The sequence below is a fragment of the Onychostruthus taczanowskii genome, unplaced genomic scaffold, assembly GCF_017590055.1.
Source record: "Onychostruthus taczanowskii isolate IOZ18803 unplaced genomic scaffold, ASM1759005v1 scaffold24, whole genome shotgun sequence".
Classification (NCBI taxonomy): domain Eukaryota; kingdom Metazoa; phylum Chordata; class Aves; order Passeriformes; family Passeridae; genus Onychostruthus; species Onychostruthus taczanowskii.
Window position 1 is genome coordinate 9468811 of NW_024499684.1, and position 18458 is coordinate 9487268.

Consider the following 18458-nt stretch of genomic DNA (forward strand, 5'->3'; position numbering starts at 1 on the left):
AATCTCTCAGTTTTCTAACTTTTCAGAGTTCCTTCAATTAGCAGTTGAGTCACTTTGTGAAAGCAGTAGCATACTCCTTTTTTGAAAAAGTAACAGACACTAAATTGAAGGCTGCAGGAGTGACCAAGGAAGACACTTTACCTGAACAGAATGAAACCAAGTGACTCCACAGCTGCCCGCCTCACGTCATCATTCACATCACTCACCTAAAAAAGGAGAAACAGGATATTCAGAATACAGTTAAAACACTTAAATACCATGTTTCAGGCCAGATGTCAGTTAATCAAGAAGACAGGATTATAGAGAAAGTTAGTTAAAATCATGTTCAGCCTTAGCCCAAACAGCCTCACCCGTGTTTGCACACCAACTGCAAGATGATTAAAGAACAGACAGACCTCATCCTTTAGAGCTTAATTTATTTTTTTCTCCAGCCCATCATTACATCGATTATTCACTCCAAACCTACTAGCTGGATAGTTTAGGTTCACGTATCAATTTTTAATAGGTTCCTTTTCTGTGATACTACGTTGAAAGCCTGAAAGTCTACTTACCCTAATGTCAGAAGGCCCCGTTAGTTCTGCTCGTAATACTAAGTAAAGCTTTGATCACTTCACAATCTCTGATTTGGACCAGAATATTAACACTGCACACACAAAGCCTGACAAAGCAATGTGCTTGCTTCCTGACCACAAATTTGCTCCTATGTGCCCCTAAGGCCACAGTACTTACAGCCACGTGCAGCAGGCGCCTGATAGCCTTGTTGTTCCCTGAGCCACAGTATGCCATAGCCACAGTGTACATGCCAGAACGACGGAGAATTGGATCCTGGAAGAGAAAGCATCAATAATTCACATCCATCCAACAGTGACTTAGTAATTCTAACTTTAAACCTGCTCCACTCTTGTGTCTTAAACGTGCAAACAGGTCACAGGTCAGCCTCATTGTTAATTGTTTCTCTGGGGCAAGTAACAGGACAATCACCAAAGCAGGGTTGTCATTACCAAGTTCAGGGGGAAAGAGAGCCTGCTATGCTGCAGGGTGACCAAGAGTCTAGGGCAGAGGTGTCATTCTGCTTCTTACTTGCTATCTGCAATGATCACTACCAGAGCCTTGAGATGACTCACCTACAGCAAGTCTCATCTGTTTTTAACCTCTACACCCTGATCTACTCCTTGTTGCTGCTCACATGACTATGAAGACCAAGTATAAGGCTAAAGAAATACAAGAACAACACTGCTTAGTTGTGTATCTTTGATCAGAGTGCAGCAACTTGTGAAACCTACAGACCTAAATAAGAACTGCTCTGGCTCAAAAGAGTCAACCCACCACAGCTGGAGATTCACAAACAGACAGGAGGTCACCCATGCAACACAAGAGTCAGGGATTAAGTCACAGCTCAATTTACCTTATCTCTGCAGAGACTCTCAATGAGAGCATCTGCCTCCTCCATCCTCCCATACATGACCAGAGCAATTCCAACTGCAAGGCCTCGCAGGATCTTTTCATGCTGGGTTTCCTGTGCATAGCCAACCATGTCCTCAATAGCCTGGGCATTTTTAGATCCCAACATAACCAACCCCAGTGCCAGGCCAGCTGCCTCACCTGAAATGCAGAGAGAAGCAAAAAAGTCAACTCTGTTCCCAAAAGTAATAAATACTGTATCTAAAGGAACACACCAGTTGTAGGCCAATAGATCACTTCTGGGCATCACCATGCCTAACAATTCCATTATTCATGGCAAAATGTGTTTGTAACCACAATTTAATATTTTTCTCTACCAAGTTCAATTATCCCCTCCTTGGGCCAAGAGCTGCTGAGATCATTTTCTCATGAGCCCCACCAATGCAGCAGTAACTCCCACAAGCTTCTCCGAGCCTATCTCTCAGCTCAAAAAAGGACATGGCTCTGGAGAACAGCCACACTAAAGAAAAAGCATATGACAAAGAAAAGAACACAGCAAAAAAGGGGCTGTTTAAAGACCTAGCCTGTCTTATCAAAACTTGCCACAGTACCAGTCATGACAGGATCTCTGAACATTACTGACACATAACTAAAGAACCATAATGATCAGGAAAAGGTCAGTAAGTAAAACACAGCTAGAAACAATCTATGCTGCTAACGGAAAACCTGGGGGAAAAAACAATACCAAAAACCCCCAGGTGCCTGATAAGGCCTCAGATGGTTATTTGCTTTGAAAGCAGAACATTTACCTGTCACTGCATCATCCTGGTATAGATTTGTTTTCAGCAGATCGTACACATCTTGACGTGCTGTCCCCATGGCAGCCAGCCCCAGGCCCAGGCTGCCACCATGTCGCACAATCTAGAGAAGCACACGCAAGTTCAGTCAGAAAGCAGGGAACAGTATGGCTTCAGCTGAAGTAGACATCTTTCCATCAATATAAACCTGCAACATTTTAGCCCCAAACCAACCCAAAATGATCTCTTAACCTGCTAGAAATACCACTTTCATGGTCTCAGGCAGCAGGTCCAATGAAAGAGGCAAAAAAATAGAAGAAAAACAGTTCAAAAGCCTTTAAACAGAATGTAATAGAAGCTTAACACATAGCACAGAAGACTTTCTAGTAACTTCAAAATCTTTTCCCCCACTGAATGATTTATGTAAAACCATAAATCTGTGCCACGTGTAAAACACTACCTACCAACAGTTTTTAAATAAAAAGGTAAAAAGATACCCACTTAAAAAAGTATATAACCTCTTTTATTCTAACAATGGATATATTTGCAGTAAGACTAGTAGGATCTGTTCATGGAATTTAAAAGAAAAGTAATTACATTCAACAAGGAGAAAGAGGCAACATGCTGAGACAATGATCTATTCCCAACTTAAAAAAAGATATTTTGTAGAGGTCTACAAACACTAAGCACAGAAGTAAAACACTTCTTGTTGTGCAAGATGCATTAAAACTACAGGTCATGTCAGCAGAAACATTTTGTGGCTTATTTCCTTGACAACCAAGCTATAACAATAACAGCACCTGAATGCTGCAGGTCCACTAGCAAAACAAAGCAGACATAACAAGTAATAAATATCATGAAGCTACAGTCACTGTCAAGTACGTAAGAATTTCCTAAAAATTCTACCTAAACCTTAAACAACAGGTTGTTTAAACCAACCTTTAACCAATCTTTAAGACCCAGAGGAGGTTTAAGTACCACACTGCTGCATTATTACCTCTACCCCCCACTACCAAACCAGCCAGCACCCTCCTGCATATTCCCAACAAAACAAAGGCTCGTTGCAGAGCCCAGTACACACATCATTACTGGCATTCTTCAGCTGGTTCAGCAAGTAGTCAATGATGTCCCCGCCGTGGTTGGCATGGATGAGACCCAAGGCGTAGAGGCCTCCTCCCTCCTGGTAGGCTGACCCTGGAGAGGTGTCCTTGGGCAGGTAGGTTGCCATTAGCTGTAATGCTTCTTTCTCATGACCCTGGATGTCCAGTGTCCAGCAGGAAGGGAAGACAGTGGGAAGTGAAATGTGAAAAAACAGCAAAGTAATATTTAAACACGTGTTATAGCCATTACTTTCTCCACTAAAATCAGTATTTCAGTGCCACACATTTCAGTGTTCAAACTTACTACAGTAAGGAACTTTGGTATGTCCCAAAATAACTTAAGAACCACCTGCAATTTTAACATCTAGAAACTATTAAATCTGTTCAATTCACAAAGGAAGAGAAGAGTTAGAAAAAATACTCTCTCCTTGAGCTATGTTATCTCAGCAACTTTTTGATTCTCAGCAAACATACCATAAATTATATTGGATGTCAGATGAAATAATATAAGCACAGCTTTTTTAGTGCAAAGATACAAAATATGTTACAGCTGTGCCAGGTACACTGGAGTGCAGGCACCGTTCAGAATCCCTGTTTCCACATTTGCAGTGTTCACAAGTCAAGCATTTATACTGAGCAGATGGAAATGAATGCAGTGTTACCTTGTGTATAACACCCAAGCTGGCAGTAGCAGTAAACTTAGCCCAGTTAGTGGCCCTGGCCAGCCACTCCAAATTGTCTCTAGAAGATGAAAAGAGAAAGGTTATACAAAGTTTCTCATACAGTCTGTTCCAAATCCTGCAAGCAGGGTTTAAGAGCACTGAAGACTGCTTTCAAACTAAATAGCAGCTCCAGAAGGGAAGGCAGCTAACCACATTTCCCGTTTACATTTGTCTCTCCCCTTCAACAGTCCTCATTTTTGCCTGGTTGTAGGCAAGCTTCCAGACATGGGTGATATCAGTGAAAGATAGAGAACTGCTCAATATGCAGCCCACCAATTCTCTGGGAGAAACTTTAGCAGTGTTTCTGCAGCTTTCCTGAAGTCCCTTGTAAGGTCAGCCCTTGCATTTCCCCTACAAGAGTCATCCAGTACTGTCAGTCTCCACCATAAGAAGATACATTTCAGAAACTCTGACTGGTAAACAAAGAGAAGAGAAATTCCAGACTTTCACCCTCCAAGTTGCTCATACAGTTAGCAGTTAAACAAAGCCAGTTTGGGAGAACAGAGAAAAGGAAACGATTCTCCAACACCATTAGAGTTCTACAGTTACCACTCTGGATGTAACAAGTTAAGGAGGGCAACAATGTTGTTCAAACACCTCTAGATTACATTGCAGCTTCTTTGGCATAGATTTACCTAAGGAACTGGTCACTGGTTGTCCCACAGTGCATAAAGGAGTTTGCAATAACCGTTGCAGTATGACACACAGAATTCCTTACTGCATCCTGAAAGAACAAGAACAACCAGTAGCATCACTCAGCAAAAGATCTGCCCAAGGTCACCTAACAAGCTTGCCAGTACAGTAGAAAAATGGACTGTAATGATCCTCAATTTAACCAGCAATTTCCCTGTAATCAGCTAATAGATTGCTAATACACTCTATCATATCCTCTAGTCATCTTTCCTATACAAAATGATCCTTTATGTGAGTTTCTTTCAGAGATGTGATTATTCAAATTGCCACTTAACTGGAGAACCACCCTGCTCTGCTTCCCAGAACTGGGCACTCACAGTGAGCGCTGCTGACGTTCCCAGGCTGTTCCCAGAACTCTGCTGCAGAATCCTGAACACTTCACCAGCAGATGGAAAAGATTTTCCAATACATTTGAAATGTCATCTGAAATAGATGAACCCACTAACAAGCAGCCCCTACTACTTCTACTGACAATGTGCATCTTATTTCACAAATAAAAAACTTCTCCTACAGATTCTAGTCAGTATTTAAGAGTCTAGTTTACCTGTAAGTTTTCATTTGCCCACCCTTGAGTAACACCTTCCAAAACAAAACCAGTTACTCCACTCACTAACTCTGTCTACATTACATTATCTGATTGGTTTTGTCTCCCACACGGAAATATTGATTTTTTTCCTACATACCAGGATATCCTTGCCAAGCTGAAGGGCTTACCTAACATCTCAACCAAGATACCAACATACTGTAACCTATAGTCCTGGCTGACTCCTCCCTTCCCAACCAGCAGCATTTGCAATGGATCTGACATAGATCTGGAGGGAAAATTTTGCCCATCTTACTGAACAGATGAAAAAAAAAAAACCACCAAAAAAAAAAAAAAAAAAAAAAGTGAGAAAAATATGAGTTTCTATAACCAATTTTAAAAAACTAATTAAAATATCAACATGCTAATAGCAGGCTATCATTAAAAACAATAGCAGAATGATCAAAAGCAACACAGGATGAATCAGATAAATCCAAGACAACCATATTTAACAAAGTCTCTTACCTTTGTGTTTTTGAGGATCATGAGATCTGTATTGTTGTTTCGTATTAAAAACTGCAGATGTAACTCGATGGCCATTTCCCCACTTAAAATTTTAATCATTTTTGAAATCTGGTCCTTAGGCTCTGGGTTCTTCACATACAAGCAAAAAGGAAAAACAAAAAATTCCATGAGAACCCAACTATGACTCTACTAAAGTACAGTTCATGAGGAACCACTCTGGTATGTTCCCATCACCATATTCCAAAACCTATCAGGCTTTAGGACTAAAAAGACATTGTTTCTGTCCTTGGTGCACAAGCCCAAACCTCCTAGAAATCAAATATTTTGTGCACAGCAGTGCAGGTGGAGAAGAGACTCTTCAAAAAGAAATGTATTCATTCATTGAAAGTAAAAGAATATGGGAGACATCTGACATTCTGCAAGCTGCTCTTTGGCATTACAGAGACAGTAAGTCTCCTGCCAGAGGCAAACCCTTTCATAAATGAACCTGTATTTCCATGGAAGCATTCATAGAAAGGGCAACAAAGCTACAATACTTTGCATGAGTCTGTGCTGAGCTGCAGCACCATTCTTGTGAGCTACAAGCTTTATTTAGAACAACAGCTAGTAGAACTAGGAAACTAATACATTCATCCTCAAGAGATCTTTGAGAAAAGTCTCCTTCCTCCTGATGGAACAGCTGAAAATGGAACTGTAGAAACTGAAGTTCATTCTGAGCAGGGTGAAAAGTACAGTGCAGCTCTTTGTCCTGACATTGTTAGCTGGTCACAGACCAGTCAAGCATCAGTAGTTCAGCCCTTAAATTAATTCCCTCAATTATTTCTTTGTAGTCAGCATTCTGAATTGTGGAAGATTAAGCTAAAGAACATTTCTGGCCACACAGATTGTTTTGGTGTACTTAGTTTCTGCTGCATTGGCTTTGCTGATTGTGCCAATTCAAGACACCTTTCCCATACAAAAGCACTGTCAAGGCTCCTTGCTGGGGCAAGAAACTCAATCCATTTTGTTTTCTGTGTGAAACAGAACTTGAAGAAAACACTTCTGGTTTGCCCTTAATTAATTTTTAAGTGATCTACAAGAATCTTTCAAAGATTCCCAAGTTTTGTTTGCAAACATTTACCATGGGGAAAAAGAAGAAAAGCAAAAAACAACTTGTCTTGGTTTTTACCTTCCCCTCTGGTAACACTCCTTCTCGGCAGCATTGGAAATACCTAAACTGCATTAACTATTCTACATGCTGAAATGCAACTGTATGTGCATGTTAGAAGTGAACTCACTTTCTCCAATACTTGACAAAAGAAACTAAACAAGAAGATTCCAACCAACTGCCCCAGCAACACCATGTAGGCCCGAGGTAACTTTACTCCCTCATGGAAAAGAAACGATGTTACATCAGCATCCCTTCCTGCCACTCCTGCAGAACAGCATCAGCTCTATCCAACCAGAACTACAGTTGGGTTTTTGAAACAGGGGAGAGGTTTTCAGCAGCAGTTAAATTTCAGGCCCTTTCTTTTGAGATGAGTTAATTGTTTCAATATCAAAAAGCAAATACATGAACCAGATCTTTCCGTCTCATTTTTCAGAACTCAGTAATTCCTACTGAACTCTGACCATTTCCCACTCTCACACAGCTTTCAGTATCTGAACTGCTGGACATTAAGTCAGATTTTTGGCCCTCAGAGATCATCTGTCACCTTGTCTCCAAGCACACAGAAAAGGGATTCCATTCTTTATTAGCCAAACCAATTTAGAAATCCTAGACATCCAAAGAGAACACATAAGAAAAACTAAGTAAGGTCTGTTTCAGAAATAGCACTCACAATTTCTGCAGATCTCCCTGCTGCACAAGTGCTTCCTGGTTTCTCTTCTGCTTCCATAGCATCACTGAAATAAAATAAAAATGAAAAATGCATCACTTGCAACAAGTCAGGAACTGTAATTATGGCTGAACATTGTCCTGAAGGAGTAACCTGGGATTTGGAGATGGTGACTAGAAAAGAGGACTTTGACAGAACAAGGGCTGACTATCTGGAGCTTACTGCTGCACAGAAAACTGCCCCTCCACTCAATTTTTAGGGAACTTGAAGGCAAAGGCCTGGAAAACCCTACTCTCTTATTCCACCTACAGAGACAACAAAAATAAAGATGCTTGTAGGGAAGCACAGACACAGGTGAGAAAACAAGGTTAACAAACAAGGCATCAAGGATAATTATATCCTCCCCTGGAAGCCTTGTGCTTGTCACTATCAGCATGGATCCTAGAGTGTTGACACAGAAATGAAACACATTAAGCTGTTGTTAGCACCTTGTCCTAATGCTTCACAGGCTGACATAAATTACTCTGTGTCTTTCCTTTTATTTCACTGGAAAAGAAGAGAGGAAGAGGAAAATGCTTGCCATGCCTGTGTCACTGATTCAAAAGTATAAATACTCAGCTCCACTATGTTCAGTCAGCCTGGATCTAGGTAGGATTCTCCACCACACACTATCAAAGGGTGCTGGGAGCAGGTTGTGCACAGACATGAGAGCTCTGGTGAAAGTACCAATAAGCATTCTATTGATTCTGTGATTACACAACAGATGGAGAACAAACTTCCTCCATGCTGCCCCTGAGCTGGGCAGCAACCTTAGCACAGATTGGCCAGTTCTCCTGTAAGTCACCAAAAGAAGAAATACAGATGACAGAATGGTTAGTGCCAACTTGGATTTTTCTTCACAGCAGCTTCCTGCAGTTAAGATTTATGATACTGACCACTGAACATGTTCTTAAAAACTCAAAAGTAGATGTGAAACAGCTCTTCTGAACTGCAAGTACAAAAGGGTCTGTTGACACCACAGTGCCATCTGAGCTCACTCTTCCCATAAGCTTTTATGTGAAACCAAACTTGCACATTGCTGTGATGAGCTTTTTCCCTGAACTCCCTCCTTCCTTAGCTCTGCAAGTTGCTGCCAAGACCACATAGGTTCAGCATTCCCAAGCAACTCATGCTGTAGCTTAATGAATTACTGCTCATTAGCTGAACCCCAGTATAACTGCTCTGTGCTTGTCTCAACTGCAAAGAAAAATCCCCTTAAAAACAAGTGGATTTTGGTAATACACAATTTTGTTTTGAGCAAATAGCATGTCTTGCCTATACTTAAGTAAAGGGGAGTAACTTGATAGCTTGTAAAAAGCATCCACACATGGAATATGAGGCCCCCTTAGAGCAGGACTGGAGCTACAGGACTCCAGCACCTCTCAAGTCAATCTCCCCACCTGTCCTTCTCCGACCCAGGGACAGTGCCTGTGTTGGTGGATCCAGGCACGGAGGCAATGGGAGTTCCAACCGTGCGCAGATTCTGGATGACAGAAGACAGGAACTGCTGGCTCGCACTTTCATACAGGTCAAAGCAAATTTGGTAGGCCATGAGAAGGTTATCATCCTTCACCAATTTTTCCAAGATGTCACTCACAGCCTGTGGGTCATCCAGGAATATCAGGCACTGAGCAGGAGAAGGGGAAGAACAAAAAAAAAAAATAGGAGAAGACATTAGATACCTCAGAATGAGAAAGCAACACTACCCAAGGCCACATTCCAATGCTCTCATCTGCTGCTCCATAGAACACCCACTTCAAAGAGAGAAATTTTTTCTCTTTTATCAAAGACAATAGAAAACTCAGAAGGGTTTTCATAGAAAACCAAGACTTGTCCTACTAGACACAGAAATTCAAAAGCACATTGAAGAAGCATCAGTCATTCTGTAGGGATGTCTCAGCTGAAATGAAACAGGCGTAACACTGAGTCACATGGCATACCAAGACTGGAAAGATCTGAGAACATCTGAGTAACTTCACAACTGGTTGTCTAAACATTTTCAGACAATGGCTTACCAAAAAACAAAGCACTGGTAATGTTCTTGTGAGGAATAAGTAAAATTCCAAGCTGTGAACCTACCATCTGATACTCCCTACATAGGCTTAAAATATTCTGTCAGAGTTGTCTGTGTCCTCAAACTGCCTTTGAACGGATTTCTTTCTCTATAAATTGACCAAATATGCAATCTTTACATCTCTTTTTCAAGTTGGTCTCACTCTGATATATGTTGGAAGCACGCAACCAGGAAAATATATTTCATTTAACTGAACAAAAGACAGAGAACAGGTAGATGTCACGCCAAATATACCCAAAGAAGTGCAACTTTTTATTATCTTTAAAGATGACTTTGAAAAGTTTACCTGGCACACATTGATGAAGTCTGGTTTCTCCAGATTCATGTAGATTTTAACTAGAACTCTCAAGACTTTGTTACGAAACTGTTTATTCTGCATTAAAGACATACAGAGCTTCAAGCTGTAGGCCAGCATCCCAGGAACATCATTCTGAAATAAAATTCAGGGATATCAAACATCAGACTGACAAGCAGGATTTAGAGAGGAAAATAAAGCTACCCTTTTTCTATTTTATAAAGCAGACCAAATGTGCATATAAATCTTCACAGTTTCCTTACCTATTTTCAGAAAAGCTTATATACAGGTGTATTGCAGTTTAAAGAAAAAACACCATTAAAATCATGCAGGACCAGCATTTAATTCAGAAGCTAAAACATGCAAAATATTAACTTAAAAGTACAATATCTATTTTCCCTTCATCCTTCTTGTTCAAACAATCAGTTTTGAATCTGGTGAAATTCATTGCACCAGCATAAAATGTCAGCAAAACAAACCACGCACCAAGAAAAGATCAAGTCTGAGAAAATGATTTGGTTACTAGACCTCAGAAAGGTAATTCAAAATGAGGGATTTATAATGGGCAGGCTATTAAATGCATAGGACAACAAAGAGAACAATGAAAGCAAGATGGATACCTTATGATTATCACTCATACACAGAAATGGGAAACATCTAAACTTACATAAAAGTTGTAAACTGAAAAGCAGTAATATAAAAGGATTCAAGCTATGTGTCTGGGATATGACTGAGATACTACAGCATAACAAAATTGCATACAACTGCTGAGCTGCTGCAGATGACTACAGGCCTGCTTCTCTTACTGCCTCCAACAGCAACAAGACTTACCTTAAACCCTCAGTGAAAGACTTTAAAGCCAAGGTGCAGCATTTTGGAGTCACAGCAGGCCAAGACTGCACACAGTCACCAAAAATTAGAGCAGCTCACCCACCTACTGGAGTTTCTTCTTTTGTTTGACATGAGTAAATCACTTACTCAGCTCTAAGGATCCCTTCCCACAGTGAATTACAGCAGTTGATAGACAACTAAATAAAAGGGCTGTTCTTACATTATACCAGTATTGGATCTCTGCCAGTAGCTGACAGGGAATACCTTAAGAAGAGGGCACATAGCCAAGCCTCCTGGGAATATTTTCCCATCAACTTGTGGCTCAAGGATTTCCTAAAGGTAGGGGGGGATCCTTCTATACTTGACCAAGTCCCGAGTGGCTCTGCTTTCTATGAACATGCTAAACTGAAAACCCCTGAGTTTTATCTTTTGTTCTGCTCATACAAAACAGGGCAAGTTCCACAGCAACATGGATCTTGCACTTGACTTCTGGGTCCATACCTGGAAAAGCCTAGCTACAGGCACCTCCTGTCTCTTGCACATACCGACTCAAGGATGGTTTTCTCAAAGATGTCCAGCCTGCGTGTCTCCAGAGCGATGCCAATGGCCTGCTTGTACTTGTGGTCATCCAAGCACCGCTGGAACATTTTGTTCACTATCCCTTCCAGCCTCTCATCCACGGGTTTCTTCTCCCCTTCTGGCAGCTCTGCATTCTCCACACACTGCTTGGTATAGTGGTCGATACATTTCGCTGAAGAGATAATGAACAGATATGGGGGGAAAAGTCAAGTTCCCAGATTTTTGCAGTTTTGTACAGGTGAAGAGACCAGCACGTGCATGAACATGTTCTACCAGCAAGTAAAGTATGGGAAATTGCACATTTGTGTAGTCATATACAGATAATAGTGGAAAACACTTATCTCCTAACAAACTCTGATTTTAGTGCTGAAAACAAGTAGGTATTTTAAAAATTAAACCTATGATATTATCTTTTCTCAAGTGTCATGTTAAATAAATGAGAAAACAGCAGTAGGAGACTTCCCAGCTCCACTGCAAACAGCAGTTGGGGGGACTGAAAGCCAGCCCAGCTCCATCATATCTTGTAAAAAGCAAGTGACTGCAGCAGATGAGATTTTTAAAATGCATTCAAATTATACCTGCAGTCAACTGCTGACTTGCCATCTTGTTGTAGGCGGATAAACACAACTGTCCCTCTCAATTACATGTGCAGCTACACTTACCAGTCAATTATTTCCAAAGTCATGCTGAAATGGATAATAACATCAGCACACAAATGAGAGAAAGGACAATAAACAATCAAAGCAATCTTATTAGGAATTCACTACAGAATAAGAGTTAAGAATGGGAAAAGAACTCCAGAACTGCAAAGTCAGTTCCATTACAGAATCCCAAAATATAAGAAAGTACAAATAAACTGGGTAAAATTAGCTGCAGCATCAGTTTAAATGAGCAAGAAGAATACAGAGAAAAAAGCTGAACCAAGTAAAATTTCAACGTTACAGCAGCTTTGACAACACAAGAGCTTTTCCTTTGCAGCAACAGCTCTTTACCGATGATCGTCTCCACGTATTCCGAGTTGTCGTTGACATTGAAGAGGTCACCAGCTCCCAGGGCATAGTTCAGGGATTCCTCAAAGGCTCCCAGGTGGTAAAAAACTTTAGAAGCAACCAGAGCAGCAAACTGGCGGCTCCGAAAGCCTTCGTCTTCATAGAGAACTTCACTGCAGAGGAGGGAGAGAAGAGCATCAGCTCTGCGTGCTCAGATCTTGTCAAGGCCACGTGACTCAAGAACAAGCTTGACTGAACTTGAATCTTTGGGACCACAGCTCCAACCCCACACATTAGAGATCTCTAGGAACTATGGAGCTACATGCTGTATTAACCATTGTCAAGAAACCAGAACTACATCCACTTCATGCCCCATATCCCTGTTCTTTTTAAGCAGTATTAAGTGTCTTCTCTTACATTTTGTCCACTGACTCAGAGATTTCTGCCCAGAAGTCATTGACAACAGCATTCAACTTGTGAAGAGCAAACTCCTAAAAAAACCAAAAAAGGTAAAGTTATATTATATTAAAAATGCATTTACCACCTTTCCCCAGTAAAAATATAGTACATTCTAGGATGAATATCATGAACACTGACCCATTTCAACAGGAAATTCTATTTTAAAAGATCTTTGCAAGCATTCACTAATCTTTGCAAGTCCTTTGCAAACAAAGAGCTGTTCACTTCATAGGTAGGACAACTCTAGCATTCCTTTCCATGGCCTCTCTCTGATGAATGACTGGCTGATGTGTCTGACAGATGAAATTGTGACAACCTTTGTGTAGCACATGGAATCAACCTGTGGCCTACAGCAGCCAACTCTATTTATCTATATGGACACAGTACTTCAGATGATAAACAAACCACAATCAGCCCACTTGTAATGAGCTCACAGCAAAATCAGGGATCATTCAGATCCATTACTACCCATATGTGTATCCAAGAAGAACAATTAGGGAATTACAAATATTGAAAAGTGCACGTTCCATCAACACACCACCAACTCTCAGTGTTGGTGTTCTGTGGCCTGGAAAGTTTCTGTTGCTGTTTTCTTCTTCTTGTATTATTACTGTGATTTTTTTTTCCAAGTGAAAACTGTAACTGTGATTTTGTTCTACATTGGTTAAATTATTCTAAAAACCTGAGCTGTTCTTCAGCTTTGAATTTTACATAGTAAAAATGCAGCCTCTGGAACAATTTTAAGTAACAAAGCCCCATTACCACCAGCAGGATGGGAGCTTTCATGAATACAGATTTTTGCATTTGAAGCTCCTGTTTGATCCATGCTCAAAAAAAGGAAGTCTTCAATCTGTAATCACTTATTTAAGCCCTTTCTTTTAGCTTTCAGGCTAGATTCAATTTGGTGCCCACCATAAATTACTGAGATCTACTCTTTTTTGATTTTAAACTCTCCACATAATGCATTTGCTTTTATTTGCTCTCATATGTAAGAGCTTACCTTGAGCTGTGGCTCTTCTTCATCCAGAAGAGAGATAATTCCAGCTGCAAAACAAAATCATAGTTACTTTTGGTTTCTCTCTATCAAAAGTAAGCTTGTCATTTAGTTTAAAACCAACAGAACAGGAAGGAAGGCTGGCTCTGGAATACTGATTTTAAGTCTTCAGTACAAAACTTCAAAGGTAAGATTCAAGTTTGTATTAAATATAACATAAAATAGTTCAGAAATTATAACTGAAAAGTTACATTATTTACAAAAGGTGATCCTTCCTAGGGGAACACAGTTTTTCCATGCCAAGGAAACTGGCCTCATGGATGAGATGAGATGTACCTCACAGCTTTATGCTTTTGACTGCTGATCTTGTCCCAGAACATTTGTACAGTTACAGAAACACTGTTTAACTGACATGACTGAGAGGTTCACAGGAGCTCATCTGAAGAACAGGGATAGGTGGTTTCATTGCCAGACTGCAAAGAGGCAGTTGGAATATGATCTGATCAAAGTCCAACAAAATTCACTGCTTTAAATCTTTAATCTGTTGTACAGCTTCTTTAAACCTGAAAAAAACACCAGAAACTGGAAAGGCCAGCAAGCCTTGGGAGGGCTGAACTGGGCTTCCAAAAGATCTTGACAAATCTAAAGGAGCAGGTCCAAACCAAAATGTACAAATATTGAATCTGAACAGTACAGAGGGTTAAGAAAAAATATGATCAATAATATCATTTAGCTGCAGTGGGAGGCAGAGAAGCCAAACCTCACACAGCTGTGTAAGTGAGAGCAGTTCTTGGCAGCTCCATGAGACACCTTCCCTTCCCTTGGCATGCCTTGGCTCCCAGTGGCCAGAGGCTGTGCTCAGTGCTGGGCAGCACGACAGAGGCACGAGCAAACCCTTGGCACCCAGTGGCCAGAGGCTGTGCTCAGTGCTGGGCACCACGACTGAGGCACGAGCAAAGCAGGGTGCTGGGAGCAGGGAGCTCGGGCAGCCAGGGTGGCTGGAGGCTTCCACTCCTTGGTCTACAGACACCTGGGAAGGGCAGCCTGCAGGGCAGCTGCCAGCAAGAAGGGAATCTTCTGATCTTCCTGTCACATGCTAACAGGAAGAGTAACACCAAACTTTAGGGAAGCCTCAAAGAATGAGGTTTGATGATCTGGAAAGTTTTCTCACACATTTATTCCTTTGCCTAATGAAGCTGCAGATCCTCCATTATCAGGTTCTGTTCCTAAAGGCCAGGTCAGACACACATCCATCAGTAACAGGAATTGAAGGAACACCACTCTTGGGCAAAGAAGGAAGATTCAGCAGCCATCTCACTTCCAGCTCCTTCCAGCTGTTTCCTGCATCTCTGCACCACATGTTTGCTTTGGGATTTCATTATTATTTTAAATAAGTTCCTGCATTTACCTGATCTGTCAGGAGAATGCAATCTCACTCCTACACACCACCTACATACCCGCTCCCACATATCATTTTTACATTTTTAAATGCCTCTAAAATTAATTCCTACTTTTCCTCAATTAAAATAAAGACTTAAACCAAAGGGTACAGGAAGAGAAAGCTCCCTGGACACTGTCACGCTCTGCACTGTTTTTCTCGCCAAGCCACAACCAGCCGCATGTTAACCTCCGGCCTGAGTATTTCTGGAAATAATTCCTCTATTTTTCTACACTATCAAGCGCTCAAAAGGTGCACAAACACCGCGTAACCCCCAGCGCCTCCCGCGCTCCTCACACCGCCCTTTCCTCCGCAAGGCATTTGCGCTCCTGAACTCCAAACTCCTTCCTTCTGCCCCTCTCGGCTCCCTGCTGCACCTCCCGAGTGCCCTCCGCTTTCACACCGATAACGCGCCGCTCCCTCGAGCGCGCCCCTCGCACCGCGGGAGCCCCGCACCGCCGCCGGAGCCCCCGGGAGACACCGGCAGGACACGGACGCGGCACCGGCCTTCGAGAGCCGCTCGTGCCGGACCGCCGGGCACCGGGGTGGCCTCTCTCTGCCGCCCGGGGGTGCCCGGGGCGGGGGAGCCCCGTGACGGGCGGCCCCGCGGAGCCGCGGCGGTGCTCAGTCACGGCCCTGACTCAGCGAAACCCCGGCGGACAACGCCGCCCCGCGCCGCTGCCTCACCGGCCGAGGTGATCATGGTGCCGCCCGGCTGCCCTCGGAGGAGGGGTCGGGGAGGTCCGAAGGGTCCACAGGGGTCGGGTCCGGTCCGGTCCGGTCCGGCCCAACCGCAGTTCCGCCGCCGCTGCCCGGCCCGGAAGTGCAGCCAAGGGCCTCTTCCGGCGGCTCCGCGCTGCGCCCGGGAGAGGTGCCCGTGTGATCGCCTGCGCGGGACGGCGGAGAAACAGGCAGGCAGGAGAGGGGCAGCCCTGCCGACGGGGGCCTTGTACCGTCGGCCGCCCCTCACGGGCGCCCCGGCAGCGCCGCGCGCCTCCCGGGGCTCCCCACGGGCTCCCCACGGGGCCCCGCAGAGCCCACACCGCCCACACCGCCGCCTGCGCGAGCGGGACCCGAGCTGTGAGCTCCCCACGAGTGACCCCCCGGTGCCCGCCTTTGTGCCGTGCCCAGAGAAGCGGCTGCTTCCCCCGCCCGGGCAGGCCGCCCGCAGCGTGTCCCATGGCAGTGCAAGGATCAGCGATTTTATCCCATGGGTTTAACACATGCGGCACAAGACAGATGGGATACCCAGGCTGGTGGATTTGTACCAGGGAAAGTCCAGCTCAGGAGCAGCGGCGCTACACAAGAGACCAAAGTGCCCAGACCTCGGCAGCATTCATTTCTCCTTGTTGCTACTGAATAGGAAGAAATACCCTATGAAGGGCTTGAATTCCTCGAGGGTGCATAATGGTATCAGTTACTGAAAGTTATTAATGAAAGTTACTAATGAAAGCTTATCAGAGCCCTACCCGCAATGCCAAGAGGGGCTGCTCCACTCTTGGGCAGCTGGGAAGATGTCCTGCCTTCTCCATTGCCCCACCTGGGCTGCACTCACTTCTGCTTTCTGCATTTCAGACACTGGGGTCACTTCCATTCCATTCCAATATCCAGTTTTTTCAAGCCAAGATAAATCAGTTAAGCTATACATCAAGCATAACACCATGGCAAGCAAATAAGCACATTCCAATTTGGAAATTAAGTGTCTTTATTCAACAAGCACGTGATAGTGCCCTTAAATTATTCAATCAATGAAACATGTAAAACTATCTGCTTACACCTCCAAGTGCACAGATAGTGAAAAGAGAAAAGCTAAAAAAAAATGTTATTCAAGTCACTTTTATTCCTCAGTCAAAGAAAAAACAATACTTTTGGTCAAATGTATTCTTGCTCACACCCCATAAGGCCCAGGCAGTTCATCCACTTCCACCAGTCTCTTCCAGGGGTAAACTTGCATGATTCACCTAAAAATTAGCAGTAAATAATTCCAGTGGATTTGCAGCACTAAGGGAGTTTTGTGCCAGTCTCTGCTCTTGGACCACCTCTTCACTGGAGAATGCTTAGCAGCAAAGGCTAAATGCTGCAAGAAAATGAAGATTCCTACTGGTGAGTCCTGCTCGGCCCACATAACCAAGGGCTTTACTGGGAAATACAGAGCTGCACAGCCACCTGGGCTGAGCAGGGATGGAGCAGGGGGGAACCTTGATCTCACCAAGATGCACTGAGTGTGCAGTGCTGAAATCTGGGGCCGGTAACGCAGCCACCCACACCAAGTCACATTTGTATTTTCCACAGGTCATAAGCACAGAAATTCTGGAGGCTGGAGGAGAGTGGGACAGCTCAGTGCCCTCTCTGCAGAGCAGCATTCCCTGCTCCAGGTAAGAGCTAGAGGGATGCCAAAGGCAAGCTGCTGGGGTAGAGTGCTGGCCAGAGCTGGCAGGACTCCAGGCACTTCTGTGCCAGTGGGGAAAAAGGAGACAGAGAGAGGACAGACATGCACAGAGGATGCACTTTGGCAACTAATCCAAAGTAGAGGTAGGCAGGTTGAAATTTCTTATCTGAGCTGGGGGAAACTCCTAAAGGAAAGACAGTCCCAAGCTTGTGCTCAAAAAGAAACCAAAAAAAAACCCAAAAAAAAAAAAAAACCCCAAAAAAAACCAACAAAAACCAACAAGACCTCTTTTATGTTGCGTAAAGAATTTAAAAGATATTCTTAACATTAGTAATAGTCCTTGTAAACCAAGGATTTCTAGTTAGTTGTGTTTCCCCACAGGCTACAGGCAACCCTTTAGATCTACTTAAATAGATACTTTTTATATGTTTATGTTTATTAATGAAACCCCCTCTTGTGCTGCAGGCCACCTCCCAGATGTGGCACCATGCTTGTGGAGATATCCCAGGTAAGATGACCCTCTCCTGTAGCCCCACCTAGCACCTTAGTGCCCACCTGCCAACCCTCCAACCCAGGCATCCCTCAGTTAGCCTGTGAGCACCAGGACAAGCCAGAGGGACAGATCCTGCTCCCAAACCCCACTCTGATCTACATGCCTATCAGTACTATCAGTATCTTTCATGTTGTTCTTGCCACTCAAGCTGGGCTGTTACTGCATTCTTCATGTTACACTGTTACATTCAAGCCTTCTCAGTAGCTGGTAGTTCCCAGAGCTCACATTTAGTCCCACTGC

At 43.3% G+C, this 18458-nt stretch overlaps 1 protein-coding gene and 1 long non-coding RNA gene across 2 annotated transcripts in view; one reads left to right on the forward strand and one right to left on the reverse strand.

Annotated features, from left to right (window-relative positions):
• The window catches only part of PSMD1 (proteasome 26S subunit, non-ATPase 1), a 65424-nt gene extending 49336 nt beyond the window's left edge, over nucleotides 1-16088 (reverse strand). The window contains exons 1-16 of the mRNA XM_041405685.1: nucleotides 15964-16088; nucleotides 13845-13888; nucleotides 12803-12876; nucleotides 12389-12558; nucleotides 11363-11568; nucleotides 9978-10121; nucleotides 9018-9244; nucleotides 7582-7645; nucleotides 5762-5890; nucleotides 4656-4744; nucleotides 3961-4039; nucleotides 3280-3453; nucleotides 2211-2322; nucleotides 1406-1602; nucleotides 730-825; nucleotides 142-206 (exon numbers count right to left, since the gene is read on the reverse strand). Of these exons, the coding sequence (XP_041261619.1) occupies nucleotides 142-206; nucleotides 730-825; nucleotides 1406-1602; nucleotides 2211-2322; nucleotides 3280-3453; nucleotides 3961-4039; nucleotides 4656-4744; nucleotides 5762-5890; nucleotides 7582-7645; nucleotides 9018-9244; nucleotides 9978-10121; nucleotides 11363-11568; nucleotides 12389-12558; nucleotides 12803-12876; nucleotides 13845-13888; nucleotides 15964-15979 (1886 nt within the window). The 5' untranslated portion in view covers nucleotides 15980-16088. The remainder of the gene's footprint in view (nucleotides 1-141; nucleotides 207-729; nucleotides 826-1405; nucleotides 1603-2210; nucleotides 2323-3279; nucleotides 3454-3960; nucleotides 4040-4655; nucleotides 4745-5761; nucleotides 5891-7581; nucleotides 7646-9017; nucleotides 9245-9977; nucleotides 10122-11362; nucleotides 11569-12388; nucleotides 12559-12802; nucleotides 12877-13844; nucleotides 13889-15963) is intronic.
• A 147-nt stretch (nucleotides 16089-16235) lies between these two features.
• LOC121336493 lies at nucleotides 16236-18172 on the forward strand. The gene is made up of 3 exons (XR_005952778.1): nucleotides 16236-17379; nucleotides 17569-17651; nucleotides 18131-18172. It is a non-coding gene; the product is annotated as an uncharacterized LOC121336493 (long non-coding RNA).
• Nucleotides 18173-18458: the final 286 nt, after the last annotated feature.